Source organism: Guillardia theta, assembly GCF_000315625.1.
Source record: "Guillardia theta CCMP2712 unplaced genomic scaffold GUITHscaffold_87, whole genome shotgun sequence".
NCBI classification, from domain to species: domain Eukaryota; class Cryptophyceae; order Pyrenomonadales; family Geminigeraceae; genus Guillardia; species Guillardia theta.
The window spans coordinates 54,556-82,466 of NW_005434587.1; the positions used below are offsets into that span (position 1 = coordinate 54,556).

Genomic DNA, 27,911 nt, shown 5'->3' on the forward strand with positions numbered 1-27,911 from the left:
CTTCCCCTTTCGCCCGACAGTCCTGCGGAATCTGATCAGAAGAAGCATGCAAGGAGAGGAGAGGAGAGGAAGAAGGTGAAGGAGGACGGGAGAGGAAGAAGGAAGAGAGGAGAAGAGTAGGGGGAGGTAGTTGTACATGTTCAAACTGCGCAGCCACATCTCGTAGTTGGGGAAAGTCATCAGGCTGTTCTCATCATGCATGATTTGCGTGTAGCCGTAGAGAGAGTCGGACAACTTCCAGTCCTACGGGCAAGTTAAGTTCCTTCTTCTCCTGCTACAACTTTACAGTTCCTTCTTCTCCTGCTACAACTGTACTCCCTTATCAATCCCTCTCTTGTTCCCTCTCCTGACCAACCTCACCTTCACAATCTCCAAATTCCTCTCCCTCCCTCTCCATCATTGTATCAGTGTCATCATCTGCTGCTCCTGCTCCTGCTCCTGCTCCTACTCCTACTCCTGCTCCTGCTCCTGCTCCTGCTCCTGCTCCTGCTCCTGCTCCTGCTCCTGCTCCTGCTCCTGCTCCTGCTCATCGATTGTTCGTGTTCAAACCTTGATCCTCTCCATCTCATTCACTTCGTCGTTGTACAAGATGCGCATCTTCCATTCAGTCAGCGCTCGCAACAATACCTCCGCCTGCTCCCACCTGCCGCTCGGGATCGATATGGCCGTAAAGCAGGTACTCGTCGTCCTTCTCGAGACGAAATCGGACGCGCTAGGCAGGGGAAAACCAGGTGAATGAAAGAAAGAGAGGAGAAGGAGTTGGTGGCAGTAGGGGGAGCAGGAGCAGGAGCAGGTGGAGCAGGTGGAGCGGGAGCGGAAGGGGGAGGGGGAGAACGAGGAGGATTAAGAGCAGTAGGAGGAAGAGAAGGACAAGGACAAGGAGGAGCAGGAGCAGGAGCAGGAGCAGGAGCAGGTGGTGGGTGGAGAAGGAGGAGGAAGAGGAGGACGATGACGACGACGACGAGGAGGAGGAGGAGGAGGGGGACGAGGAGGAGGAGAACGAGGAGGAGGAAGAGGAGAACGAGGAGGAGGAGGAGGAGGAGGAAGACGAGGACGAGGACGAGGAGGAGAACGAGGAGGAGGAGGAGGAGGAGGAGGAGGAGGACGAGGAGGAGGACGAGGAGGACGAGGACGAGGACGAGGAGGGGAAGGAGGACGAGGAGGAGAACGAGGAGGAGGAGCAATACCCTGAAGAGTTTCTCGATGTCGTACATGGAAGTTTGCTCATTGGGGTCTCCAGCTGAGATGTAAAGGAAGTGTTTGCTTCCACTCTGCTCCCACTGCGTCAGAAAACTTGCGATCCCACTTGTTGTGCAGCTCACTTTCCCCCTCAGACAGTCAGGAGAATAGTAAGAATCGTCCAACTCCTTCCACTCATAGTTGGTGATCTGTACAGGAAAGAATCATCGGACAAGAGAAAACGTTTCGCCGCAAAGTCTCACCCTGTCCTTCTCTCGGACAGCTTTCCTCATCGAGAGAGCAGAACGAAAATGGCTCACGTCACACACAAACTTCTCCCTCCTCCTCCTCCTCCTCCTCCTCCTCCTCCTCCTCCTCCTCCTCCTCCTCCTCCTCCTCCTCCTCCTCCTCCACCTGTCACGAAATTCTCCGAGGCCTGCGCAAGTCTCAGCAGCTACACGATGACTGGCAATCAGCAGCACCTCGACGCTCCCTTTCAAAGATTGTTTGATGCGGAAGCAGGCGGGAGTTATCAGCCCAGCTTCGATCAGCTCCCTGCTCCATCCTTATCCTCTGCCTCGCTCCTCCCCCATCCTTACCTGTAGGACAGGAAGAAGTTTCTCCCACAGCCGTACAGATCGCAAACTTCATCCGCTTCCTCTTGTGTCTGGCGACTTGTGACGATGGTGAACATGAAGTCAAAGTCCTTGCCTTGAAGACAACCGTAGCCCATCGAGATGAGATCGGCCGCCCTGTCTCACTGTTTGCCAAGAATTACTATGACCTCATCATCATAATCATCGTCGTCGCCATCGTCATCGTGATTTTTATCATGATCACAATTTGCAATATCATGTTTTTTCAGACCTGTCCGGGAAGAACTTCCCTTCATTTGCAGCTCCACTGTTGCAAATGAATATCACGGACTCGAGGCATTTGATCCAAGAAGTATGGGAGAGGCAGCAGAAGCAGATGTGAGAAGGAGGAGCAGGAGCAGGAGAAGGAGCAGGAGCAACTTGTCAACGCCCTCGCATATATACAGAGAAGGAGGAGCAGGAGCAGGAGGAGAAGCAGGAGGAGGAGGAGGAGGAGGAGCATCAGGAGAAGCTTTCAATCTGTTGACACCTGGCGAAGACTTGAACAGAAACGATTGTTCTGGCATCATGACGTCACTTCAGGCATCTAATTGAATGCACGTTACCTGTTGGGAACATCCGCTGAGCGATTGGGATTCTGAGAGAGAAGGAGTGAGGAGAGCAAAAAAGTGAAGGAGGAGGAACTACAAATTTCGACAGAGCGATGTGCTTCAAGACACTTCGTCTCGCAGAGATCTGTTCGTCTAATCCGCAATTCCGAAGATGCTGAACACAAGTGACAGTCAGAGAATGAAACAGCTGGGCAGAGAGGCTGAACGAAAAGCTGGGAAAAGGGAAACAAGACAGGAAGAAGGGAAGAAAGCAAACACCAGACGAGGAATATGGTATGAAAATGAAGAAAAGACTTGACCTGATTGACAAGATCCAAGTTTTTCTTCCATTCTTCAGCCGTCTCGTTCAAGTCTTTGTCCTTCATCACCCTCTCTCCTCTCGAATTCTCAATCTCAGCTATTGTATTGACGTCGACCTGTTTTCCTTGAGTTGGAACAAAAAGTCAAACGTAGCTCTTACCTTGAGCATCTCCATGAAATACTCTTTGAGGTATTCTTTCAGAGTGTAGTCATCTGCAGCCTGTCATACTTGGAACAAGACGAAGTCAAGACGCACCGAGCAAGAAATTCCCTGCTTCATCTTTGCCATCAGGGAGGTTTTGCACATAAACCTGCCAACACGATCAGTGTTTCAGCATATCAACTAGTTTCTGTCCACAAGGCTGTCGGATGTTTGTCACCTTGTTTGGAATGACATGTCTCCACTGAAAAATTGATACATCTCTGCCTCCTACACTGATGACATAATCATCGTCGTAAGTGAACCTGGCGTCCATAACCTGCTCTCACGTGAGAAACAGGAAGTGATTGATACACGTTCAAGTGTGCATACATGCGATCCATGGCCGAGGTAGCTTCGAAATGCTTGTTTGAAGCCGAAAACCGGATACCTGTCAAAATTAGAACTGAAAACAAGGGCAACAAAACAATGGCAAGGAAAAGTCGTCCTCGACATCATCATGATGATAATCATGATGATAATCATGATGATAATCATGATGATAATCATGATGATGATGATGATGATCATCATCATCAACAACAACAACAACAACAACAACAACAACAACAACAACAACAACAACAACAACATGATCATGATCATCATTGTGTATCTCCATGTCAAACTTCATTGCAACTCTCATCTGCAGTAATTGCATTTACCGGAACAACTTCACACGTCCATCATCCTGAGCGCTGACCAACACCTTGATTATGTATCGTCATCTCACAGACTCGCAATCATCTTCATCTCCTCCACCTGATGACCCCAAGTAGGGTTGTCGCCCTCGCCAGGGTAGATCGGAGTCAAGTGCTTGTCGATGGGAATGCTGAGAGAAGAGAACATGTGTCATTGTCATGGTATGACAACCAACATCATATCAAGAACATCAACAGACTTGTGGTGGACTGTCTTATGTCTCAATTACTTCACCTCGATGCTGTCGGAACATATCCAGGCGTCCACGGCCATGGCGAAGGATTCGGTCCGCCATGGCAAGGCGCCCATGGAGGAACCTGACATGCACATATATAAGTAGCGGCGGCGGCGGCAGCAACAGCAGCAGCAGCAGCAGCAGCAGCAGTGCATATCACTCACTCTTGACTTTGAGAGGTCAACAGTGTTGATGTCTGTTGCGTTGGAGCCGCAAGCCCAGATACTGTTGGACCAAGATGTCAAAACTTGACTTGTTCTCGATGCAGCGCACAGCGATTTACCTCTTCACCGACCATCCGAGTTTGCATGTTTGAGTTTGAAACCTTTTGACAGAGCACTCCTGCGTCGATGTGTTCAACTTGCCGAGGGGAAGTTGCCCAAAAAGAATCTACAAGTTGATTTCAGATGTTTGTTTGATGGCTTGTCAGATGTTTGCTTCAGTAGGATTCAAAACAAGTTCTACCAACCTCATTGGACGCGCTGACCGATCTGAATATTGTGCTTTCAACATCGAAATCGACAGCGAAAACCTTGCAGAACGACTTCAATCAGATGCAGGGAGCTTGCATGGGATCGATGATACCGCGCTTGAATGATCGTTGAAGCAGCCAACCTTTATCAAAACTATCAGTCAAAAGTGGAACTAAGGCTCGATTACCCGCTTGTATGGAACACAATCTTGCACTCGAATCTCTTCATCCGTGGCGCCTGCAGCAAACACAATCGTCAAAGGACCCGACACAGCAAGACCTAAGACACACACAGACTCTATGGGCACGAATACACATGAAAGATAGGAAAAAGCAGAAAGGAAACAAAGAGAAACAGGTGCGAAGCATCACAAACCAAGTCCTTTCAGCTTCGACTTGTACAGCATCCCATCCCTCGCAGGAATCGAATCGTAAGGAACAATCGCATGCTCGTAGATGTCGATGCAACTAAGAGAAGGTTAGACAAAGTTGCTCAAGTACAAGACATCAGACTTGTCTCCGAGGCCAGCAGCCAAATATCTGCCATTTGGGGAATAGCGAACGCAGAAGGCCTGCATGAAATGTTGGTGAGAAGACAAGAGAAAGACGGAATGAGCAACAAGGGGGGGTTGGGGCAAGATGAGAGATCGAGAAGGAAACAAGAAGGCGAGAAGAGAAAGTTGGTGGAACAAAGAGGAGAGGAACAATGTTTGTTGTCTATCAGCAGCCATACCTGCTCGGACGATTTACGATTGGGTTCAGCCTTGGCAACCTTAACAGGGAGGAATCAGAGGAATGAACATCTTGTGTTCGGCTCTTCACCATTCTTGGCAACGGGTTGATACAACACAGTTGAATCTTGCCGAAGGCATCTTCGGGGTTGTAGAAAGGATCATCTTCTGATGCATTCTCGTCCTGTCCAGCTGCCTCCTGAGAGTGGGGTAGAGGCAGTGGCAGGAGCAGGAGCAGGAGCAGGAGACAGGAACGAGAGTGTGAGAGGACAAAGTTCAACCATAAAGTGCATTCACCGTTGAGTTGATCTCCATCCTCCATATCGAGATGTTTCCATTCTCGTGGCCGACCTGAAGACAGGGATGTCAGCTGATCGTCGTTGCCTTGAGTTCTCACAGTAAGAATCGGCTGCTTCTTCCCAAAGACTTCCTCCTCGACCACAGGCCCATCCTGCACCCTATCACATCCACATGTACGGTAGTGCAATCCTGCCTTCTTACTCTCGTTTGTTTTGACCACCATGTGATACTCCGACAGGGATAGTATGCGTAGAAAGAATCGATCATCTCCTGCGAGGTTTCGACATCGATACGGTTGTCATGGCAGCGAAAGATGATCTCCAGGTCATACCTGGTCGTTGATGTCCCACAGTCGTACTGTGCAGTCCTTGCTCGCAGTGGCAAAGATTCTCTGGGAGAATGGTGATGAGGAGAGGTCCCCGACAAGGCACAAACCTGGTTCGGCATCGGGGCAACAGCATCGACATCGCACATGTGGCCATTCATCAAGACTTTCTTTCCACAAACAGCAAGCTGACGACATTGATTTCATGTTAAAGACGAAGAGAGAAAGAAGTTTTCTTTACCTGCCACGGGCATGTGATAGCTGAAGACTCGTTTCCAGATTTCTGCGCATGAAGTGAACAACACATAAAGGAAAGGATTGCGAGAAACAGACATGTCGATATCCCGGTTGCGAGGGATCGAAAGCTTGATAGGAGTAAACAGCAACCGGAATGTGACCTGAACAGGAGACAGTTTTTGTCAAACATTATCATGTGTGGTTGTGACCGCAGCACCTTTGGCAGCGCCATTCTTCCCTTTGAAAGCTTCCACTTTCTCATGTTTCCACCTTGACATGTGCTTTGAGATTTGACCTCGATGTTCATCTTCTTCTCACCATATTTGATTGCTCAATGAACCCTTCTCAGTGTTGGCAGAGTAACCTTCGATCTTAGAAAGGCAGATCAGCTTGAAAGAACTATTTGAAAGAAGATTGAACAAAACTATTCACCTGATAGTCTCCTCCAAGGCCTTTGCTAGCCCATGAACCATTCTTAGCGACCTATTACGCAGCGTCAACTCCAATCCCACCTTACAACCATGTTCGATGTCGCATTCATATCATCATCAAACCGTTTTCTATCGCCAGTCATCATTTTCACCATCATCTCCTTCATCGCGTCCTTTCTCATCATCATCGCTATAACTTGTATTCTCATCATCTCAACCTTGACCGCTACAATCATCTCCACTCCCTCCCATCATCATCATTTCCATCATCTCATGACGAAGAGCACCTTCGCAAATCCCAGCGCCAGGATGGAATTCATGGTTGTTCCCAGGAGCAGCACGCCTTCGCATTTGAGGTCTGCAAAGCTCATATGTGTGGCAGGGGCTCCACAAACTCCTCTTTCGTCCTGTGGGAAGATCACGCACACAGGTAATCATGATCTCAGGTGTTGAGGACCCTGTTCTCGACGAAGGCATCGTCTGTCATCTTCTTCAAGATCTCTGGCGAGGTTGTCCAGTCCATGCTCCGACCTGCGATCATGATGAGACGAGGAGGAGGTGAGGCACAGCAGCGGCACCTGCCAGCTTCTTCAAGATGTTTGGAGATCCTTTCGTATGGAATGAGTTTAGATCGATCACACAGATGGGTTTCCTTGTATCTTTCAACTGATGGACAAGGACGATTCAACTTGGCATGTCCACAATGGAACAATCACCTCTGGATCCCAGACTTTCAGCAGTCCACCGAGCCCACAAGTGAAGAGACCGATCCCTTCCACCCACTTCACTGAGGTTACCTGCAAGGTTTTGACATCAGGGGAGCTGATAGCAAGCATTCCAGTTCAGGACAAACCATCGTCTTGTGCGCTTTCTCAATCTTTGCATTCACAACCCCATTCGACCAGATGTAGATATCGCCGTTCTCAACCCCAGAGATGGTGTTTCCTCGGGGATGAAACGTCATGCACTTCTGCGACAGAGTCTCTCCCAGATCTCCGAAAAGTCCAACGGCCATCTCGACCTCAACGTCTCCTGCACATTTCTGTCAGGAAATTAGAGCTCTGCACGAGCAATCGGGAACAACCCATCTCCCAGAACTTGAGATGCTTTTCTCCGCAAGACGCGAAGGCGCGGTCGCCGTAGGGGTTGAACAAGAGGCAGTCAACAAGGCCTCCATGGCCTTTGGCCTCTCGAACGACTTCCTCTTTCCTCCAGTCGAAGACGAAGATGGAGTGATCGAGATCCTCTGAAAGAGCGCAGAGGAATTTTCCTGTCCCATTGAAGGACAGCGCTGACACCTGGCGTCGCTTCCTGCCAAGTGAGAGTTTTGCGAGCACTTGATTTGAGAAGTCAAAGTCTCCACGATACAACGGGATCCTCCAAACATAAATCCTCGGGTTGCGGCCCATCTGACCACTTGCAACGATACACCTGCTCGCTATCAGCAGGGAACTTCTTCAATCTTCAAATCGTGCATGTATCACCTGTTCGGGATGTCCCATGTCCTCCAATCGTACGGCTTCCCGTCCTCACCCTTGTTGGGGAATTCATCAGTGTGGACAGGCAGGGTCCTCATGTCGGGACTCCAAGATTTCTCAGAGGGGATGTGAATTCCCTTGTTGTAGGTGAACCAATGGCTCCACTCCATCAGGGCGTCTGGTCCCAGCGGCTTGTCCAACTCTATCCAAGACCCGTCTCCCCTTTGATGCATCCTGACAAGAAGAGCCATGGAGGTCACGTCGTCGCTGTGATAGAAGAAGCGTTGGATGTTGTTGAACACGTCGTAAACCACCACTGTGGCTGCGGTGAAATACACAATCTCACCGCTGTACTTGCAGCGATTGTCGATGGTGTCAAAGTATTCCACAAAGTTGAGATTGTTGAGTCCTGGTCCGATGCCGAACAAGTCCCAATCCCAACTCGAAGCCCCGTGATACCCATAGACGAAATCCAGAGCAAGATGACTAGAAGGCTCTCGCTGCCACTGCGGATCGGTGTAATCATAGCCATGAAACTGAGCTGGCGCAAAGACAGAGTTAACGCAGGGACGGTACTTCTCGAGGCCAGCATTTTGAGAGTTTTCCTACCAAAGGATCAGGACATCGGGTCAGTTTCACACAGATCACTTCACCCATGATTCGATCTCGTCAATCCTGCTGTAGCCAATCTCCCCTTGCTTTGGGACAGCCTCCTTGTCATCGCCAGTATCCAACCCGAGCATGACTTTCGTCAGACCTGTTTCTGTGTGCTCCACGGGCTGAAATCGCTTCACGATCCTCTTCTCATATTGGTCACGAATCATGTCCTGCTTCTTTTTGTCTGCTGTTTGCTCCTCTAAAGACGCTTTGAAAGCCGAGACAAATCTTGAGTTCTTGACATTCTTATCCACTTTCTTGCGAAAGTCGCCGAGCAAGAACACCTAGACAGCAGGCTGTTAGTATGATCGTTCCCATTTTCACCAATATCAACACACACCGGCTTGCCCTTCACCTTCACTGAGAAGGTAGAACCCGTTAAGTAGTCATAGTCGATCGGTCTGTGCCTGACCCCAGCGCTGCTCGGCCTTGGGGCAGGAGCCGAGCCGAAAGGTCTGGAGCTAGCTGGTCGAGATATCGGACGTTGGAAAGTAGGTGTTTGTCTACGGGTTGTGTCTGCCCTTGTCACCGTTTGTGGCCTTTCCATCTGTAGAGCTTTGTCAGAAACAGTCTGTTCAATGAAGCCTTGCTATGTATAGTTCCCTCGCAGGAAAAAAATGAGCTTTGGCAGATGGAGCTGATTGAATTAGAGAGCATGGGCTCAGGGCAACTGGCCTACGGAAGGGCTGGAATGCAGTTCCAAGAAAGGAATGAGCAGAACAGCACTGGACAGGAAGGAGAAGCAGTCAGGCAAAGGCAAGGGAGGGAGGCAGAGGAACAAGAACGAGCACAAGCGCATAGAACAAAGAGCACAGCGAGAGCGGCATTGGCCGAGAGCATCACAGGCTGCCTTGGCCAAGGGCGGACGGTTTGCGCGGTTGGGGTCCACAGCATTTTGAAACAATATTGAATCAAAATTTGAAATTCGAGAGAAGAAATTGAACATGCAGAAGAAGAGTAGTGAGCCCCCGATGACTAGCCGTGTCAAATTCGAGTTCAACCCACCCGGGGTGACCGGGCGGCACAGTCACCGGCACCGTGGCACCGTCCGAGCAGTGAGTCAGTCGGACGGCCGGGCCTGCCGCCACCAGGCTGCGGTGGCCGGGCTGGTCACCCCACCCGGTTCTCTCTGTCCGTCCAAAGATGCCGCAAAGTGTTGCACAGGCCATACGCACCAGACTCTCCGGAGGCTTGACCCTCGGACACTCCCGTTTTGTGACGAGGACGATCAGGAGAGTCGAGGAGGCTTGCCCCTGACACTGTCGTATGTCGCACAGGCCACACAGCAAGAAGACCGTGACAAAAGACAGCGAGAACCTGGCAAACTTGAAACCGTTACTCCTGCCAACCGTTGAACGGTTCACCGTCACGGTTGAACGTTGAACTGCCGCGTGCAGTGCTGAGTCCCCCAAACTTGAACTTAAACTTAACTGCGCGCATCCGCTGCCCGCCGCCGAGCGTTCCACACGCCGAGGCTCTGTTGAGACAGTGCCCCTGCCTTGTGACTCAGTCACGCGCGGCCCGGCCGGGGCCCTGCCAGGAGACAGATATTCGCTTAACAATTTGAAATTCTAATTTCCCCTTCGAAAAATGGATCCGAGGCTTATCGAACCGCATCCCCACTAAGATCCCACACCCACGAGCGCGGCCGGGTGCGCCATGCGCGGCGATTGAGGAAGGAGTGCGGACAAAGCAGCAGGAGAGGAAGGGAAGAGGACAGGAAGGAGAGAGGAGCAGGACACAAGCTGGAAGAAGAAGACCTGTTGACCGAGAGAACTTCACGTTTGAAAGATGAGTTCGGAAGACGAGGCGAAGACAAGCAGCCTCAGTCAGACTGACATGAAAGGGACAGTAGTTATCTACTCCCCATACATCAACAAGTCAAAGACAGTTCAAGAAGGACGTCGAATCTCTCTCAAGGATGCGTGCGAAGATCCCACAGCATGGGAAATCCTCGAAGTTTGCAAGCGATTGTTTCCCGAAGATTGTGTACAGGGTGAGAACAAAGGATATCCAAGGGACTATGAGGCACAATGGCCTCCCATGAGAGGAAGGATTCGAGTTCGTCTATTCAAAGACGGCAAACCCACAAATCCAGAGATAACGACCCGCAAGCAACTTTACAAGAAGGTTGCAGAGCTTATCCCCAAGATAGCGTCGAGGCAGCCTGGCTATGTGGATCCATACATGCAGGCGCTGCAAGCTGCTTCAGCTGCAAAGGCGAAGAAGAAGGGGAAGAAGAAGTGATCTAGAAGTGAGGAAAGCATGTGTGAATCGTGCTTTGCGCTGGGTCACTTTCGAACAAAACTGCAACAAGAGTGCAAGGATTGCCAAGTGTTGTGAGTCGACGATAGAACGTGAATGAACTTGTTTGCTATCTTTTTGTTCTCGAATCGACTTGTGTGCGGTAGGATGTCTGATAGAGCTTATCATGCTGATGACTACCAGCGCATTTGCAACGTGATTAGTGTGTTGCCACATCAAGCGACTTGCTAGTTAACATGAATATGATAAGAGAGGCCGCTGTCTAACAGATCCCATCCGATCTTCAAGCCTGTCATGGTTCGATCAGCTTGTCTACTTGTTCACATCATCCCTTCACCTCGCTCGAAGTTGAGCACGAGTTTCTGTGTGTCAAAGGATGCTGCCTCCCTCCTCCTCGCCTGTCTCGAACGTCACACCACACCAATGTCGCCGTCCAGGAACATTGAAACCTGCAGTGTCTGACGGAGATTGTGGAGAGCTTTTCTTCCTTCTCCCGCAATCAAACGCCTTGCAAGCGCCTCGTATTCATCCCTGAAGCCCGTCAGGCAAGGAGAGCCGACTGGTCATCTACATGTTCCTAGCGATGGTAGTGTCGAGGGGCAGAGAGTGTAGGATGGAGGAAGCCACTCTAGAACTCATCGTCTCCTGGATTTCTTCGATTAGAACAAGACAGGATTATGTTTGTGATGTTTCTTGCCTGAGGGAGAGTGAGGAGCGGAACTCCAGACCACAAGATGTCAACGGCCGAGGTGTGAGAGTTGAAGACAGGGTTGTCGAGGGAGAGATTTGCGAGAGACTAAGAAAAGAGCGTCAAATGTCGAGAAGGGGCTGAGGTGCCATGTTGACCTTGATCACAAGGTGTGAACTCCAATCGATCCTGTCAGAGAACAAGATGCGAGATGCAACCTGATGTGAACTCGAATCAGGACTGAGCACTGTTCGAATCATCTCAAAACAGTTTCATATCTCTGAACATCAGCATCAACAACAAGAGGCAATCCTCGAAAGCATGCTCATGGACAGTGAAGCATGCTCTATCACGTCATAGTCGCACCTGCTCGCCATAAACATCCGCTTCTTTGCGCAGGTTGTACTCGGCAGTGGAAGGCAGTCGGAGCAACCACAGGTAAGCATCTGAATGTTGCGATTACAAACGAGCTCGACTCAGATCCTTTGTCTCTTCCTGGAACTGCAGACAGCAGGCGCATCCATCTGGCAAACGTTGAAGGATCCACCTGACGAGGTTGTGACGGGAGTGAGGGTGAACAATCAGCTCACTTTGAACAGCTGATTGAAGTTGCAAAGGATCATTCCTGATGACGTATCAGTTTCCTTCTTGTCAGACCTTCTCGCAGCAGATTTACCTGACGATGGCAGACCATGCGATGTCCGATCTATGTTCCGGTAAGATTCCGACAAGTCGTCATCTCTCCTCAGCTTCTCCACATCGGAATAAACAGCGTCGGCAAGGTCTGGTACATGTGCTCTGCTCTGCTTGTACTGTTTGCAGGTGATCACGTGATATTCGAGGAGTGATTTTCACCTCGTTCATGAAGAAGGTGTCTGGAGTACTAAGAATCCTCTCCTACAAAACACCTCGATCATCGGAAAAGGTTTGCTCAGTATTCTATCTCACCGTGAAGTGATTGTAGAACTCCGGCGGAGTAGCGACTCTGTCTGAAACGAAAAGGTCGATGTACGTTGCTCCTGTCGAATCATGGCTCCCCATGTACTCGACCTGAAGGAGAGGAACAACAAACAGAGTGGTCAACTCGCTCCCAAGATTGACAATCATCATGATGCACAGCACGGGTTTACACCACAGCGATCGACCCTCTTCCTCGAGATGTTGTTCAATGTACCTGGATGGGCGCCGGCTTCAAGGACAGCACATCCATCTACCACTTGTGTTCAGCGTCACCTTGGACTCTTGTTTATACCTGATGGCCAGATGTCCATCCGTTCAAGGTTATCAACACATGCACACCCAGCTTGTTGATCTTTCACCTTGTCAAAACCTTGACAAATTATCAGCATTCTTCACCTTGCGCGTGAGATCGGAACAAGAGATCTCATGGCCAAGTTTCCCAAGTTCAAAAAAGTTTCCGTCCTGATAGCGCATCAGTCCGACGAGGGAAGAGAAACTGCAAGTTTGAAGGAGCAGAACACGACAAAGTGATGCGAGTAGCCAAGGCAGCGCAGCATTGGGTCGTGAACTGGCAAGCCAAACTTCATTTACCGGCACCATTGCAGAGTTTTTCCTCCACCATTCACTTCCATCGTTTCTGCTGAGGGCTAAGAGGATGACATCGAAACTGCTCAAATTAGAATCATCAGATCGGATGACAAAGAAAAAGAATAGAACACAGACCGCTTCTGATCATGTAGCGAGAACCATGCTTGATGCCCAACAGGATGGTCCCCGAGGTCTGTACTCATGTAGGCAATTCTGAGCTTGCTGCTCTTTCCCTTCCCGGCAGGCTTCAGGAGTTGATGAGAATGATCCAGAGCTCCCAGAATTCTTCTCAGCGGGTTTGTGTTCTTCTGCTCTTCCTGGGCATGTGCTCGGGCGATGTCGAGGTATAAGGTAGCTGTACAGCTAAGAGGTGAGCGACAGAGTACGGTCAAGTGGGGAGATCGTACGAGAGATGGGAAAGGCCAGCGCGAGGAAGGGCTTCAGCGATGGAGGCTTGCCTTGCTTGATCTGCATCCTGCTCCCACGGTGAGCTTGTTGTCCTGTAAGTTAAGAGGGAAACCTGGCCATTTCCTCGATTCTTCTCAAATTTTCCTCCCAATTAGCCCATTCACATGCATACTTCTGTGCCCACACCATGTTCAAGAACGCTTGCGCGTCGATGGGATCGAGGACTAGCATTTTCTTGTAGACCTGCAGTGGCTTTACCATCAGGAAGGACGGACGAGGAGCAGCACGGAGAAAGAAACAGGAACCAGCATGTCAGAAGGACAAGTGAACAAGACAAACCTGGATGCAAGAATTCTGCAGTTCTCTCATCTCCTTACGAGCCTCGCTGTTCTGATTCGTTACCCGTGCTTCAAGCTGACGATATAAATCCCCGTAGGTGTTCCCAAGATTCAGCAATGTCTGTGCCATAAGAAAAATCAGAAACAACAAGACATGCCAGAGAGATGATGTAATGCACAGATCAAATAGTTGAAACAACACTGTGAGGAACTTTCTAGACGAGCAAGGAACAAAGATCGTTTGCATTCTTCTACCTGCTGTGATGTAGGGTCCAGTTTCAACGCTTCTTTGTACCTCTCGATGGCTTCACGCATAAATCCTTTTGCGTAATCGACACTGCAAGCTCATCAAACCATCTTCTGCGGTCACACGTAGACATCTCTTCACCTGCCACGAAGAATGCTGGCTTCGACAATCCGTGGATTGATCTTGTATGCTGCATCGGCCACACGTCTTGTTTCATCGAGCATTCCTAAATCTTGAAACACCTGAACAAGACACTTTCAGTGCCGACACAAACTCTAAATCACCTGCTTTCCTGTCCAAGATTGAGCAGCAGATTACAGTTTGTTGGACTGAGTTGCAAGCCAGTTTCAAACACTTTGCGAGCCTTTCGCACAGGTCAGCGCACACAGTGTAAGAATCGTGCGCATACACCTCTCTCAACCATCCAGACTGTCTCAGAGCGTTGCCTAGATTGTTTCGAGCATCTTCCAACGAAGGATCGATGCTTCATGAGCGTCAGCACGTCAACCAGGAGCTCATGACCTACCGGATCGCGGAGCTGAACATGGCGATCGCCTCATCCATCCTCCTCTCATCGAAGAGCAGGTTCCCGTAGCTGTACCTGTACCGCGATGACGTCGGATCCAGCCGGATGGCTGCCTTGTAGTTCATCTCCGACTGTTTCCGGAAGTGGCTGCCTTGCTCGCGCAGCAGAAGGCCGAGGTTGAAAAATCCTTCAGCGCACTCCTCCTGCTCCAGCAGAGCCACGATGCCCTCCTCCCACACCTCGCGGGCCTGCAGAGGCTCTCCGAGGTTGTAGTATGCCTGCGCAAGGTTGCGATAGACGGCGACAGACGTTGGCTGGAGGCGCTTAGCGACGGCGAAGCTGTACAAGGAGGTCTGAACATGGTTGCTTTCAAGCTGAATCACCCCGCGGATCAAGGCGCCTTGAAACCACTGCTCTATGGCGTCAGAAGACGCACTCTCGATGTACTTGAGCGCTTGTTGGATGTCTCCCGCCTGCCTCGTCACGATGGCAAGGTTGTAGAGGACTTGAGCTCGGCTCATGTCGTTAGGAGCCTGCTGCAGAGCTACTTGGAGACAGGATTTCGCTCCTGCGACGTCAGAGTTCAAGAGCCTTGAAGCATGGAGAAGTAGCTTCTCCAGGTCCGAATGATCTCTCTTGCTCAGTCCCGGGCAGGCCAAGTTAATCTGCTTTCCCTTGGCCTTGGATTTCTTGGAGACGCCTTGGCTCAGGATATTGGCAAGAAGGATCAGCAGAACAAGTTCCAGCGCCCTCCTCCTTCTGTGCAACATGCTCTCTTCTTCCCTCTTGTCCCTCCCCTCCGCCCACTTCCCGCAGGGCAGGAGCGGAGGTGGCTGCTCTCGCGCGCGGGTGGCGGGGGAGTGGGAGGGGAAATCGGGTTTGTGGGATAATATGATTGTACGAGCCGGGCGCGGAGGGGGGGGGGCGCCGCGCGGGACGAGAGGGGAGGGGGGGGTGGAGCCGCGAGGAGGCCGCGATGTGGCTGGTGGGACGCGATGAGAGGAGAGAAGTAGAGGACAGGTAGAGTGAAGAGAGAAAGTGGTAGGAGGTAGAGGGATCAATCTGATATCCTCAGCATTCGTGAGTCCGATGGTTTTCATGAAGGGTGCAGGGACGGGATTAGAATTGGCGATATCCGTCAAAGATCGACTGCGAAAGGAAGGAGAGGAGAGGAGAGGAGAGGAGAGGAGAGGAGAGGAGAGGAGAGGGGGGCGGTGAGAGAGGAACTAAGGGAATAGCAATCAGGTGGTTGTGAGCGCGGAGGACCAAGTCAAGTAAAGCTCTGTGTCTACAGGAAGAAGACAGATTTCGATACTTGCAATGAGTTAGAATCATGTGGAAATGCAAGTCGTTGTGTTTTCTTTACAATTCAAGCACAATAGAGGCCCCAAGAGCCATTCACAGAGATCGTATTCCCCCAGTTAACAACAAAACATACAAGGTTTCTTCTTCCCGCATCCCACGAGTCGGATCAACGTCGACAGGATGTCTCAATCAGATACTTAGAATCATCTCAACAACGAAAGCCATTCATGACATCGCATCGCATGCACGTTTCCACCTGGAGTTTGTGTAGCTTTACTTGAGAAGCCACCTTGATCCGTTGGCGGCCACAGGCCCCACCACGGTCCAGTCACAGTGATGTCGTCGGGGAGCACATGCCTCATCCTTTACAGCAGAAAGGGAAGACACATCGTAGCTCCCATAGTCGCTACCTCCAATGGCTGAATCTGATTTCGTTCCCCAGGAGCCAGGCAAGTCGAAAGGAGCAGCAGCGAGCTGCTTGCAATCGTCAGACCATGCGGAAGAGAACAGAGGCAGGTGAGACCATGGAGATCATGTCGATGTCAGCTTCCTGTTGGTTCTCAACACTGATTCAGATGCTTGGGAGGCAACCCCTGCGCCAGGAAAGTTATGAGCGCCATGAGGTAGTTATACTGCAACGATGCTACTTGGAACAACCTCCTCTCTTTCACGCGCCTGCAGCTACACATACATACCCTTACCCTCTCTCATCATCCCATCCTCCTCCTCGCACCCCGGCGCCCCTCCCTGCCTCCCGCCCTTCCCACCCATGGCACCTTCCATACCTCTTCGCTCTACCAACCCGCCTCAGAGCATTCACAGGGAGCGCTAGACATGTAGCAGTAGTGTAGTTGCCGTTGCGACAGCAAAGGAGAGTGAACTTGGAAACTTGCAACGCGGCGATGAACAGTTGTGGAGAGATGAAATCAAGGTACAGATGTTATTAGATGTCATAGATGCGATTCATGTCCAAGAGATGACAGACGACCCTCAGTCATGAATAACGTTCCCGCTGGTTTTGATGCACAGCTTATTGGAGAAGAGCATGTTTGGTAACACCATCCACGGCCTTGCAGAAACTCGACTATAAATGAGTTGTGTTCTTTTTGTGCCTCTAGTTATGTGCAATTCTATGACATGTAAGACAAACGGCGAACTCTGCCTCATGAAGTATGTAAGTTGAGAAATATGAATAAAATATGGACTCAACTTGATGCGCTACAGCAAGAACTCGAAGGTAAGTGTGTCATATCAACAAGTTGCAGAAGGGGAGGATTGCATAAATGGATGGAAAGTTCAGGGCCATGGTCATGTAGCCGACCATCATCTTCTGATCAACACAATAGAGACATTGCGATCAACTCAGAAGAAATTACACACAGAGATATCAAATCATACACTACTAACGGACTAAATACTCGGTCGCATGTAGCAACACATTGTCTGAAAAACATGAATAGCACAATTACGCGTATTGTTATGAACATGGTTATTGCATCCAAAGAAATAGTATTTGAAATCCATCAACTTTTTATTTTCAGGAGTTGACCACCCATGATCTGCTCCGGATTCCTTGGAAGGGAGCTGATGAACCAACAGTGCACCATGACGTCTCAGCTTGATCCCTCAGTATCCAACAACCTCGAAACCTCATCACTTAAACTTCTTGGTCTCGGTGAACAGCACATGCTGCTTGACAACGGGGTCATACTTTCTAAAAGTGAACTTCTCAGGAGTCCTCCTGGGGTTCTTCCTGGTGAGATAGAAGTACCCTGTTCCAGCCTGGCTCATCAACTTGACAAGAATACTCTTCTGCTTCGCCATGACTCTTCTGTCCCGCCCCTCCTCTCCTTCAAGCCTGGTTTCCTCGCTCGCGCCGTGCCCTATCCCACATCCCCCCTCATACTCCAGATTATATAATTTATAAATAGTTTTAATATCAATTATTTCATTGTGTTTGTACTGAGGTGATGGTACTGAGGTCAAATTAGTACAGTTTGTGGGATTTAAAAGGGATTTATCAGTTAGCTAGGGAGCCCGGTGACACACGTTCTATCTTTCAATACACCCCTAACTTTTCTGGTAAATCATGGGGTCATATAGAGTAAAAGACACAGACCATGCATCTAACATACACACACACAGGCAGCATAACCACAGTAGAAGTAGAACTGAAAGTAGAAATCCCCTGGCCACGAACTTGGAGTAGCCATGCGAACAAAGCAAGACAAGAGCGAGGAGCTGAAAGTCGGAGATAGTGTCCGCAAGATCAAGAACGTCGATGCCGGAGAAATGGGCATCGTTCAAAGTGTTGAAAAGTTTGATTCTGGCATCATAAAGGTGAAGGTGCTCAGCCAGAGCGGAAAACTTTGGTTTTCTCAGAGCCAGGACAATTATGAGAAGATTCAGGAAGTCGTTGAGGTAAAAGATATTCCTCTGTGGAATGAAGACAAAAAAACCATGAATCTGCCATTTCCTGTTGAATTCGATCAATGGCTACAAGGCGATAAGATATTCGATGAAATCGAAATAAAACGTCTTGAGGTGTCATGGAGGGTACATAGGAAATCTGCACTTCCAAGGCAGTGCTCGAAACCAGATGTCTGGAAATGTTGCTGGGAGCACCAGAGAAATGCAGCCAAGAATGCTGAAGTTGGGCTTCCTGTGAGGCAATACCCGAGAGCCGTGATGGAAGTTCATTGGATCCCTTCTTGGTTCCACAAGCTCTTCAAAGTGGACATGTGGGGGAATATCATATCAGTCGATGGCTTGCAAGGAGCCATGTGCTATGCTGAAGAGGATCACTTGTTTCCCTCCAGCAGAGGTGGGAGGACTTCCCTCGCAAACCTCGTGTTGATCCAGTTCGTCGCCAATAGGAAGAAGAAAGAGAAAATTCTTCCGTTTCTCACCGCAGACGAAGAGGCAGCCCTTTCATGCGGACTCCAGGAGCATCAGTTCCTTGCCATTACCAACCACTCCTGGAGAATGTTTGGATGCAAGGAGAGGAACTTTGGACAACTGTATGCTTTCCTCACGCAACCCCTTGGCTGGGAGACTGGCGACTTGGAGGCTTTGCAAAATCTGAACGAAGGGGATGCTCTATGGGCATATTTCCACCAGAAGTGGTGTGCTCACAACCAAAGAGAGGAAGAAAAACGAAATCCTTTCATGTAGATGTCAACCACCTGAGTTGGCTGGAACACCTCCCCATAGCAAAAATAAATTTTGGAACATACTACTACTCCTACCTCTCGTTTCACTCAAACCCAATTCCGTTTAGCGACCTATGCACATCGAGAATCCACGAAGGAAGTCAAAGTGCTGAGCACCAAGTCCATTCCAGTTCCTTCAGTAGCGCTTGCCTGCGTCATGCTTCAAATGCAGTATGTTGGAAGTGTCAAGGCATGTACTTACCTCTACGACACACAATCTGTTTCCGAGGTCACGCGTCCTGTGCATAAAATATTTGGTCAAGTTTCGGTCTGCATATCGGGGAGTGTGAGAGAATAGGTTGGAAAGGCTCGTATGCAACGAAAGGAAACATGTCAAGGAGATACTGGAAAATCGTGTTTGACATACATGTCATTTAGAAGTATCTTCGCATCCAATTCTTTCATCGTCATCTTCATGAAACCTCAGTACGACAATCAAGAAGCATTCAATCTTACTGCCACTTCAATGTCCATTTTGTTGAGGATCAACAGCACTGGCTTGTTTCGCATCTGAGGTAAAACTCACTTCAAACGGCTTCTGAAAATGTAAATACCTTTTCGTGCATCATGACGTTGACAAATTCAACCGCAGCTTCGGAAACTGACACGCGATCCGACATGTCGATCACATAGCACCAAGCATGACAATCACTGAAGAAATTCGGCCAAACTGCAGTGAAGGATCCACCGACTTCACGTACTGTTGTTTCAAGCCTTTGGAATCTTATTAGATGATGTTTTCATCCATCCCATCCTTCCCCCTCTGTACCTGCCAATGACAAGTTTGTCCACTTCTACTCCAGTGGTGGGCATGGTGTCTGTCATATCACGTTGTGCAACTTGTTTGACTAGCTATCTCTCATGTTTGAGTTGCATCGAAGCAATGTATACTCAGTACCTGCTTCAATCGTCGAATGAGAAGTGTTTTCCCTGCACCCTGACATCACATGACAAACATCAATGCACGTACAATTCCGCCCAAGAATCAAGCAGGCATACCGATGCTCCTAGGAACAGAATCTCAAAAGCTTGCTGCTTGTTCGAAGTCATCCTTAAACATCAAAGACACATCGAGGTGGAATCAATCCCACAGAAGAAGACGTCGGACAACTCCTTGAGCTTACTTCTCTGTATGGAGAGTTTCACACAACGATAGAAGCTTCCTCCTCCTCCTCCTCCTCGCGTTCCTCTTCTAGGGGATCATAGTACTCCATGCCATCGTCCTGGAAGTAACATCTACATGTTTTACAATGGATATAAATAATAAGATATTTTATAATGTACTGATTGAAGTGAAACCATACAGTTTTATATAGTTTTATGAAGGGTTTGGTAGTATGTATATCTTTCGAATAGTACATTCTAAAACATTTATTAAGTATCCGTGTAGTAGGACACTAGCGGGGGTGGGGGTTCATGGTATGTATACGAGGGTAGGGTGTTTTGCAATATCAAAGGTAGGGTCCTTGTAACCCCTTCAATCATTGATGGGGGTGGTGCTTCCTCGGCCGCCTGCCCATAAAGCTTTGAAGTTGCGAAGGCTCAGGGCGAGGAGAGGAGGGGGACGAAGAAAGACGGCACGAAGACGGCACGAAGACGGCAAAGAGCATCCCCAGGAAGAAAACAGGAGAGTTCCTCCGCTCTTCTATTGTGAGATTCTCCCTGGGTAGGAGCTTCATCGGAACAACAGCAGTGACGTCTTACATCAGTCAGCGTCCACAAAGTATTTACGATTGCTCTGGCAAAAACACCGGATTGAGCAGGAGATGATCTGAAGTATTGTTTATTATACGAATCCTTTGGGGACACGAAACGACAGCAAACGTTTCCCAAAGCCATCCAAGCAAGTACTGGTACGACATAGTCTCCTTGTAGGAAATCTGATTGAGAAAATAGAAGGAGATTTACTATTCTGGCGTCAATCAGTGATGACAACTCACGCGATGCTGGACCCTTCCTTTAAGCAGGTTGGTTGGTTTTTCCTGGAATGTTGAATTCAAACTCGATCAACGTCTCTTCTTCATCACCTTATGTTTCAAAGTTCTGAAGTCTGCTATGTTGCAGAAGCGTTAAGTTCGTCAAGACTCACAAGTTTGTTTCCATCGTGCCGTTGGAGAAGTAACTCGTGCCAACAACCTTTACACGCTAAATCCGCTCTGCTTGCTTTCCCTCCCCTGTCAGTGCCAAAGAAAACATTTGCACAGTGAGAGATGAGTGAGAAGGATCCATCCTTCAGGGTTGCCCTGGTTGCCGGTGGATGTGCTGGTAAGGATGACGCTGAGTTTGCATGCTCTCTGATCCGATGCCCTAGGTACATCGGTGGATGTTGCACTATTTCCCATTGACACGCTGAAGACAAGGTAAGGAAGAAGTTAAATTTTGCTACCACTTGTGGTGACGTCGACTAGAATGCAATCACCTCAGGGCTTCTACAAAGCTGGTGGATTCAAGGTAATTTTATACTAGCCGAGTAACACACAATGCGTTATTTGCTTCATCCATCAATGCATGCACGAGCTCCAGCAAGCTTGTTTTGACACGCACTTGACTCCTACTGTGTTCTGTCTAGGGTGTCTACAATGGAATGTTCGCGGCAGCTGCTGGATCTGCACCTGGTGCAGCTTTATTCTTTTCTACCTATGAAACTGTTAAGGTGCCAGACTCCATTCAGAACGAATGTATCTTGATCCGATCGGCAGGCGAATCTGCTTTCAAGATTCGATGAAAAGTATCATACAGCATGTTACATGGCGTCTTCCTCTTGCGGGGAGGTCGCGGCGTGCTGGATACGCGTGCCGACTGAAAATGTAAAGCAAAAAATGCAGGTGTTGCAACCTTACTCTGATTTGCACTGCGGCTAAACTTGGGTCAGGCTGGTATGTATCCATCAACGAGGATTGCGATCAAAGGCATATTCGAACAAAGAGGTTATCGAGGGTAAGAATGCCATGAAATTAGTTTCCTGTGCAATCAAAAACGCTTTTTCGATACCTCACTTTTGTTGGTCCATGGTATAGTTTTTATGTTGGATATTTTGCCTGCGTCCTCCGAGAAATACCATTTTCATTCATTCAATTTCCAGTCTACGAGACTTTGAAGAAGAGGTGGTCGGAATGGCAGGGTCGAGATGTGACACCGATACAGTCAGCTTTGTGCGGATCCATTGGTGGAGGGTAATTTAAGACAGCTTGATCTTGTTCGCCAAGTTGAAGAATTGATGTCCGCAGGTTTTCGGCAGCAACTACAACCCCCTTTGACGTGGTAAAATCATGAATTGTCTCGTTCCTCCGATGGCCTTGAGGTGGGATGCTTGTTGATAGCTTCTGTTTTTGGCACAGGTCAAGACGCGTCTGATGCTCGGAAGAGACAGAGAAGGAACACAGTACAATGGAATGCTCAATGCTATATTCAGAATATACGGTCAGTCAGTCTAGACCTTGGGAAGGTCTCTCGCTGATTCTTTTGCGCACAGCTGAGGGAGGGGTGAAGAAGTTTTTCACTGGCATTGTTCCAAGAACTGTGTGGATTGGGTGAATGAGCAGCCGTGATATTGAGACAGATGGCTAACATCGATGACAGATTGGGAGGATGTGTCTTCTTTGGATCATATGAAAGTGTCAAAGAGCTACTTCTGGACATGATGTGACATTTGGTTTCGTCTTCTGCTTGGCTTGTACATTTATGTATCTCAAGATCTTCTGATTTAAGGCTCACTTGTACTTTGACATCAGCACACTATTATTTGTTTGTAATTGGATCATACTACATCAACACTGTGAACTTGGTCGCAATTCGAGGATTTCACGCATGTCTATTGGGACAGTCCAATTCTCATCCATGTGGTTGGTCATGAATCACATTAAACCATTGTTCTTGAAATGATTTCTGCAACCACACTCTGTCATGACAAACTTGTGCATCTGAATGAAAGACGCTTACTCGGGCCCTGTTGTTGAGGTGGGTTCGTGGACTCAGCCCACCAGGATGACGCACTTTCCATGGCGAGAGGAGATTGCCCTGAAAGGTCTTCAAAGTACCTACAAACAGAGATCAGCGTTGAGAACAAAGATTGACAAGCCATGGCATCAGAACCTCTGCAGTCTCTTCGAGTGCTGTTGTTCTTCAAACGGGAAGAGAATGGAAGATGTCATGACGTGGGTCATTTCTCCAAGGTTGCTCTTCTGCGAGCCGGGACGAGTGCCGCCTGTGTATCAACGTCAGATGCTCGCCGCGAAACTTTCGTCGGCATGACCCATGGAGGAAGGACGGTTCTGATGACCGCTGTACCATGCTATCGGGGTGTTCCCTGTGTTAGCGCACAGATAGTAGTCGACGTGAGGATCGGGAAAGTCAGCCTCGTCCTTGTCGTCGGGGGATGAATGACCTGTCAGTGCGTCTCCTGCAAACATGCCCTTTGCGATCGGGTTGTTGAAAGGAGAGATGAGTAGTTCACCCAACACCTTCATCTCATGACCGTCGTAGGGGGTTCTCCTGATCTTCCTGCGGACATACTGCCCGTGGGACCTTGGTGTGTTTCCCCAGGACCTCACTGCTTCCGAATGACCTTGGCTCGTCGTCGAGTCCGTCTTGTACCCCGAGGCCATCTGATCATCGGACAGGTGTCAGTTCTTTCAACCTTATGTTTGCATCCGCCATTTCCATTCGACGACAAGATCGCTTTCATCGAGTCGATCCCTATCATCGCTCTTGCATGCATCAACCTTCAAGCCCTCACTTGATATAAATGAATGATGCGTCATCTCTGACTTTGTCCTGTCCTGCTCTTTGTTCTCACTTATCCTATTTCCTGACCGCCGGGAAATAATCTCACCCGACGTCAGGGTCAAAATTCATTTCTTGCTATCTTTCATGGTTCGCATGTCGCTCATCTACTCCTTGAATCGTTTTCATCGTTTCTACTACCGGCAATCTAAGAATCCCTGATCCTTGCAGCTTTGCTTCGTATCCGACACGAGTCACAAGTTTGACGTGCCCGACATACCGCCAACACTGCACATACTGGCTATGCAACATCGTGACTGTTGTACCTCCCTCATGTTCACAGGCTATCTCATGCCGACCAGGCATTGCTAGCCCATCCCTTCAGCATCGCAACTGCGCCCGCGTCGCCTCGGATGCCATGAGGCCCTACCCCTGGTCTTGGCACTCCTTTGTTGACTTCCGATAGGGAGGCTAGCTGTTCCACGGTGCTGCCCGACATTGTTCTGAGTTCAACTTCACGGTTTGTTCTGAGATTGATGACAGTGAATATTTCTGCCCTTATCAGATTTCTAATAAAGCATTGAGGCGAGCTTGATTTAATTATGGTTGTGTTAGTGTAACCTGGCATTTGCACAATCAAGGGGGTGAATTGAGGCTTCGGTAGGGGTAGTCTTACAGCAGGGGTGGTTCTGCAATGCGGCCGAGCGAAACTTGAAAGCCAGCGACGATGGAGCGACGTCATGAAATGATCTTCTGCTTTATGATCATGGAAGATGAGGAAGACTGTGTGAAGAGAAGAGGGTAGGACAGCAAGCACACCGGACAAGCATTCTTCTGTAGAGTAAGAAGGAACATTATGAGGGCATTCTCGCTATGCTCGCTGCTTGTGAGATTTATCCTCAGCTCAACATGGGCCGACCCACTCCGAGCATCGCACGGGGTCGACATAGCGCATGGTTACCATCCCAGCAGCCTGAAGCTACGAGGAGGCTCCGGTGTCTACGATGGGCTGCTGCAATCAGCCCCCGGACTTGGTGAAGTGAGCGAGTACTTGGAGGGTTTAGCTCCACTGGGGGACACCTGCGGAGACCCGGCCAATGTGCCGGCAGACATAACCAGCAACCAGTTCTTGGACTCCTTGAACCCACAGTCACTGTACGAGCTGATAGGAAGTGAGAGGCCTGAGTCTGAAGTCGGGATTGATACCCCTGAATTTCAGGCGCAGGGGCGAAACTTTATCAAAGCGCATACTATAAGGGGAGCATTGATGTTCCTGGAAGACAGCAAATTCTTCGTTCCCTTTGTCAAGGCCATCTTCAACAAGTTCGATTCTAACCAAGATGGCTTCTTGTCGTTCGAAGACTTCCAGGAGCTGCAGTTGTGTACCGAGCCCGGTATTGAGCTTGGAGAGAAGAATCTGACGGAATGGGAGGAATTTTTGAATGAAACAGAGGACAGCCTGGAGACAGGAATGAGCTTCTTCGGGTTGTACAGGCTGTATCAGTCAACAGGGCAAGATGTCATTCAAGACTGTCAAGTGGTCTTTGGCGACAAGTTTTATGATATGTTTCCCTACGCGAGATGGCTGTTCGATAACCATACCATGAGCAACGACGAGGATCAACCAGCTTGCAATGGGTACAAACGCTGGCAGCTTGAAGACATTGATGCACCTTTGACAGAAGACGTGTGGGATATAGGGTTAGCAATATGTTCTTCCCCTGGATCGAATGAGGCTGACGCCTTGCGCAGGGATCTAGAATCTTGTGTTCGGCCCGAAAATTCCTTCTGGCACGAGTGGAATTGGAGTAAGTGATTGTTCCTCTCTTCATATATACGTTTTCTCCTATGCTTGCCTGACTCAGATTGTCCTGCTTTCTTATGAACTGATTCTTCGCCAGCAAGCTTCGACAATCGAGCATTGCGAGATTTCTTCTTTCAGGTGCATTCGACTGTTTTTATCACAAGATGAATTCTTCAGACAGTATTCCCTGGAAGCACAAGTGAAGCAGCGACCTTCACAGGGGATTCCGTACGATCCTCCTCTGCCTTATGACGGCAAAGTGAGATTATTGTCCTCTCTGCTCACCACGTTGAAAAGTTTTACAATAGACGCTGTTGCGTGTGCCAATGGACCCCATCCTTCAATTCAACGAGGTATGCAATGGTGCTCATATGGAGGAGGAGAAGAAAGGCAGGGGGTGGGGGGGATGGAGGGCGAGGGCGAGAGCGAGGAGGGAAGTAAAGAGACGAAAGCGGAGACGAGGATGAGGATGAGGGTATGTAGTTTAGGGTATCTTAACAGTAGGAGATTGTTAGTTGCAGCAGACATATTTATGCTGCTATGAGTGGGAGGGAGAAATGTTGTGTGTAAAGTGAAGGAGATGCGATGACTTCGTTTGCACGCAGACTCAAAATGACTTCTTGGAGAGATCTCCGATGCCAACGGAGCTATGGGATTATTGTGTGTTTGATCTCTTTGATATACCTGACAAGGTGTTGACGGTTCTGCATTTGAACAGTCCAAAACAAATCGAATTATCTTCAATATAATGAACCCAAGTTTGCAAGCCTCATGACCAATCTGGATAATTCGTCTTCTAGCGAAGTGGACCACCTGCTGTCTAGCCTCTTCCCAGACGAAGAGAGCAGAAGACGATACAACGAGCAAGGAGACATGTACTATCAGATTGACAGAAATTCGCACAGCACTGGAGCTGATCAGGACAACACCCTCGTCATAGAGGTGACTCGTCTCCGCTGCTTGTGATGACGATGTCGTTTGATTGTTGTTGTGAAGGGTGGGGGACATCTGAGCCGCATGGAGATGGCACGGAAATACAGCTTGTGCGTTCTGCTCCTGCTCCTGCTCCTGCTCCTGCCCCTGCTCCTGCTCCTGCTACTCACCAGCTTCTGCCGCTTTCACTCACACTGCTCTTGCTCTTGCTCTTCTACAACGCTCCGTTTGCGTCTCGGTGATGGGAAATTTGTAGTGGAGATTTCGACCCCGAAGTGCTGGAAAAGGAGGGGGTCAGTGTAACGTGAGTTTGATACCTCAACTATCAACTGACCATCTCGTTCTCCATCTCCGGCTCGCTTCCTCCTTTCCGCCTCCTCTCGCCCTCCTTCCATGCTCTTCCTCGTTTCCTGCGCTCCTCATCTTCAACTTCTTGATCCTCGTCGTAACTTCCCCCATTCTCCGTCCACATTCCCTTGCCTTCTTCTTGTCTCTCTTCTCTACATCCTCCTGCTGAACGGGCGTCTTTCTTCAGGGAGCCTCTTCCCATGTGCTGCGATGGAGGCCCTTGGGTCTACGAGCGGTACTCTCTCTTCCACTTCTGCTCTTCCTCCTCCTCCTCTGCTCTCCTTGTAGTCTCTTCCTCTACTCCAATCTGGTTGCCCTCGTCTTCGTCCTTTGCTCATTGAGCCCCCAGGAAGCCGAACTCGAGACGCCTTGGTCTTAGTGGAAAGATGGACCCTTGGGACCCTAACTCCCCTGCCGTCTTTCCGCAAGGTGCTCCTATCATACAGTGTTCTTCTCCTACGTTCCGTTGCTTTTCTCCTCTTTCTTCGAGCCCCCGTCTTCCTCCTCCCTTCGCGCCCCCCCCCCTTCGTGCTCTCCCCTACCTCCTGCTTCTTCCTGTCCGTTGCTCTTTCCGCTGTCCTCTTGGAATGCATTGCCCTGCTTCCATCTCCTCATGCAGAACAGACACCGGCTCGAGTTGGATGTCGCGCAAGGGAGGAGGAGGTATCCAGTCATCCTTCGCCAACACCGACAGGAGGATGGCGTTCAAGGTCAGGGCAACGCAGAGGCCATGCAGACACTCAAGGGACGCAGATCCTGATGGCGGGGCCTGACGGAGGTGGGAAGAGCTCGTTGCTGTTCGCCTGGAAGGCAAATGAGGTGATAGACGTGCAATGGAAGAGAGTTCGGAAGACTGCAGGATGAGAGGAAGTGAGGAGAGTAGAGCAGAGGAGGAGGAGGAGAAGGCATTGATGTGATGTGCTGATCAGGCTCTGTCGGAGGCCGGGCTAATGCCTGCTCCTACTCTCCTGACTTTCAACGTAGAGGAGGTCTGCAATTTCTCCTGTACCTCCTCCATCTTTGCCTCCTACTGGACGAATTTCAGTTTGACTTGCTCTCAACCATCTTGCCAAAAATGAAAGAAACACGTGCAACAGTTTTCTCCCATCCTAGA

At 49.4% G+C, this 27,911-nt stretch overlaps 9 protein-coding genes across 9 annotated transcripts; 4 read left to right on the top strand and 5 right to left on the bottom strand.

The window, feature by feature from the left end:
• Positions 1-543: 543 nt before the first annotated feature.
• Positions 544-9,000, bottom strand: GUITHDRAFT_115667 (hypothetical protein; the record flags this gene model as incomplete). Its single annotated transcript, XM_005825037.1, has 47 exons — positions 544-597; positions 644-712; positions 1,188-1,271; positions 1,323-1,388; positions 1,601-1,615; positions 1,662-1,734; positions 1,779-1,931; positions 2,305-2,334; positions 2,381-2,412; positions 2,463-2,540; positions 2,686-2,802; positions 2,847-2,899; positions 2,943-2,997; positions 3,067-3,165; positions 3,219-3,276; positions 3,551-3,594; positions 3,648-3,717; positions 3,822-3,904; positions 3,987-4,047; positions 4,106-4,212; positions 4,292-4,354; positions 4,408-4,437; positions 4,483-4,532; positions 4,671-4,762; positions 4,808-4,866; positions 5,028-5,066; positions 5,117-5,224; positions 5,323-5,376; positions 5,423-5,476; positions 5,527-5,595; positions 5,657-5,716; positions 5,761-5,838; positions 5,892-5,933; positions 5,984-6,048; positions 6,105-6,157; positions 6,206-6,258; positions 6,320-6,370; positions 6,471-6,536; positions 6,606-6,725; positions 6,776-6,849; positions 6,897-6,984; positions 7,035-7,115; positions 7,172-7,350; positions 7,403-7,749; positions 7,803-8,401; positions 8,450-8,737; positions 8,794-9,000. 47 exons carry the CDS (start codon positions 8,998-9,000, stop codon positions 544-546), a joined length of 4,470 nt encoding a protein of 1,489 aa, XP_005825094.1.
• A 1,289-nt stretch (positions 9,001-10,289) lies between these two features.
• On the top strand, positions 10,290-10,604 carry GUITHDRAFT_40062 (hypothetical protein; the record flags this gene model as incomplete). The annotated part of the gene is made up of 1 exon (XM_005825038.1): positions 10,290-10,604. A coding segment is annotated over one exon (315 nt), but the record flags the coding sequence as incomplete, so codon positions are not given.
• Positions 10,605-10,945: 341 nt separating this feature from the next.
• On the bottom strand, positions 10,946-15,243 carry GUITHDRAFT_115669 (hypothetical protein; the record flags this gene model as incomplete). The annotated part of the gene is made up of 22 exons (XM_005825039.1): positions 10,946-11,007; positions 11,056-11,116; positions 11,168-11,249; positions 11,447-11,514; positions 11,565-11,624; positions 11,773-11,852; positions 12,098-12,218; positions 12,262-12,303; positions 12,355-12,456; positions 12,581-12,616; positions 12,659-12,718; positions 12,763-12,828; positions 12,958-13,033; positions 13,090-13,309; positions 13,362-13,429; positions 13,475-13,605; positions 13,702-13,821; positions 13,956-14,037; positions 14,089-14,189; positions 14,266-14,311; positions 14,357-14,431; positions 14,474-15,243. The coding sequence occupies 22 exons, from the start codon at positions 15,241-15,243 to the stop codon at positions 10,946-10,948; spliced, it is 2,529 nt and encodes an 842-aa protein (XP_005825096.1).
• A 2,188-nt stretch (positions 15,244-17,431) lies between these two features.
• GUITHDRAFT_77421 (hypothetical protein) lies at positions 17,432-17,602 on the bottom strand (the record flags this gene model as incomplete). Its single annotated transcript, XM_005825040.1, has 1 exon — positions 17,432-17,602. One exon carries the CDS (start codon positions 17,600-17,602, stop codon positions 17,432-17,434), a length of 171 nt encoding a protein of 56 aa, XP_005825097.1.
• A 387-nt stretch (positions 17,603-17,989) lies between these two features.
• GUITHDRAFT_144431 (hypothetical protein) lies at positions 17,990-18,952 on the top strand (the record flags this gene model as incomplete). Its single annotated transcript, XM_005825041.1, has 1 exon — positions 17,990-18,952. One exon carries the CDS (start codon positions 17,990-17,992, stop codon positions 18,950-18,952), a length of 963 nt encoding a protein of 320 aa, XP_005825098.1.
• A 110-nt stretch (positions 18,953-19,062) lies between these two features.
• GUITHDRAFT_175453 (hypothetical protein) lies at positions 19,063-20,040 on the bottom strand (the record flags this gene model as incomplete). The annotated part of the gene is made up of 8 exons (XM_005825130.1): positions 19,063-19,140; positions 19,193-19,229; positions 19,358-19,401; positions 19,447-19,500; positions 19,545-19,704; positions 19,760-19,842; positions 19,889-19,927; positions 19,990-20,040. 8 exons carry the CDS (start codon positions 20,038-20,040, stop codon positions 19,063-19,065), a joined length of 546 nt encoding a protein of 181 aa, XP_005825187.1.
• A 1,160-nt stretch (positions 20,041-21,200) lies between these two features.
• Positions 21,201-22,636, top strand: GUITHDRAFT_77427 (hypothetical protein; the record flags this gene model as incomplete). The annotated part of the gene is made up of 11 exons (XM_005825042.1): positions 21,201-21,255; positions 21,302-21,350; positions 21,399-21,441; positions 21,560-21,668; positions 21,730-21,815; positions 21,863-21,927; positions 22,008-22,163; positions 22,218-22,251; positions 22,329-22,410; positions 22,463-22,520; positions 22,570-22,636. The coding sequence occupies 11 exons, from the start codon at positions 21,201-21,203 to the stop codon at positions 22,634-22,636; spliced, it is 804 nt and encodes a 267-aa protein (XP_005825099.1).
• A 213-nt stretch (positions 22,637-22,849) lies between these two features.
• GUITHDRAFT_115673 (hypothetical protein) lies at positions 22,850-23,594 on the bottom strand (the record flags this gene model as incomplete). Its single annotated transcript, XM_005825043.1, has 4 exons — positions 22,850-22,875; positions 22,930-23,027; positions 23,083-23,194; positions 23,243-23,594. 4 exons carry the CDS (start codon positions 23,592-23,594, stop codon positions 22,850-22,852), a joined length of 588 nt encoding a protein of 195 aa, XP_005825100.1.
• Positions 23,595-24,568: 974 nt separating this feature from the next.
• GUITHDRAFT_115674 (hypothetical protein) lies at positions 24,569-25,719 on the top strand (the record flags this gene model as incomplete). The annotated part of the gene is made up of 3 exons (XM_005825044.1): positions 24,569-25,413; positions 25,465-25,520; positions 25,655-25,719. 3 exons carry the CDS (start codon positions 24,569-24,571, stop codon positions 25,717-25,719), a joined length of 966 nt encoding a protein of 321 aa, XP_005825101.1.
• Positions 25,720-27,911: the final 2,192 nt, after the last annotated feature.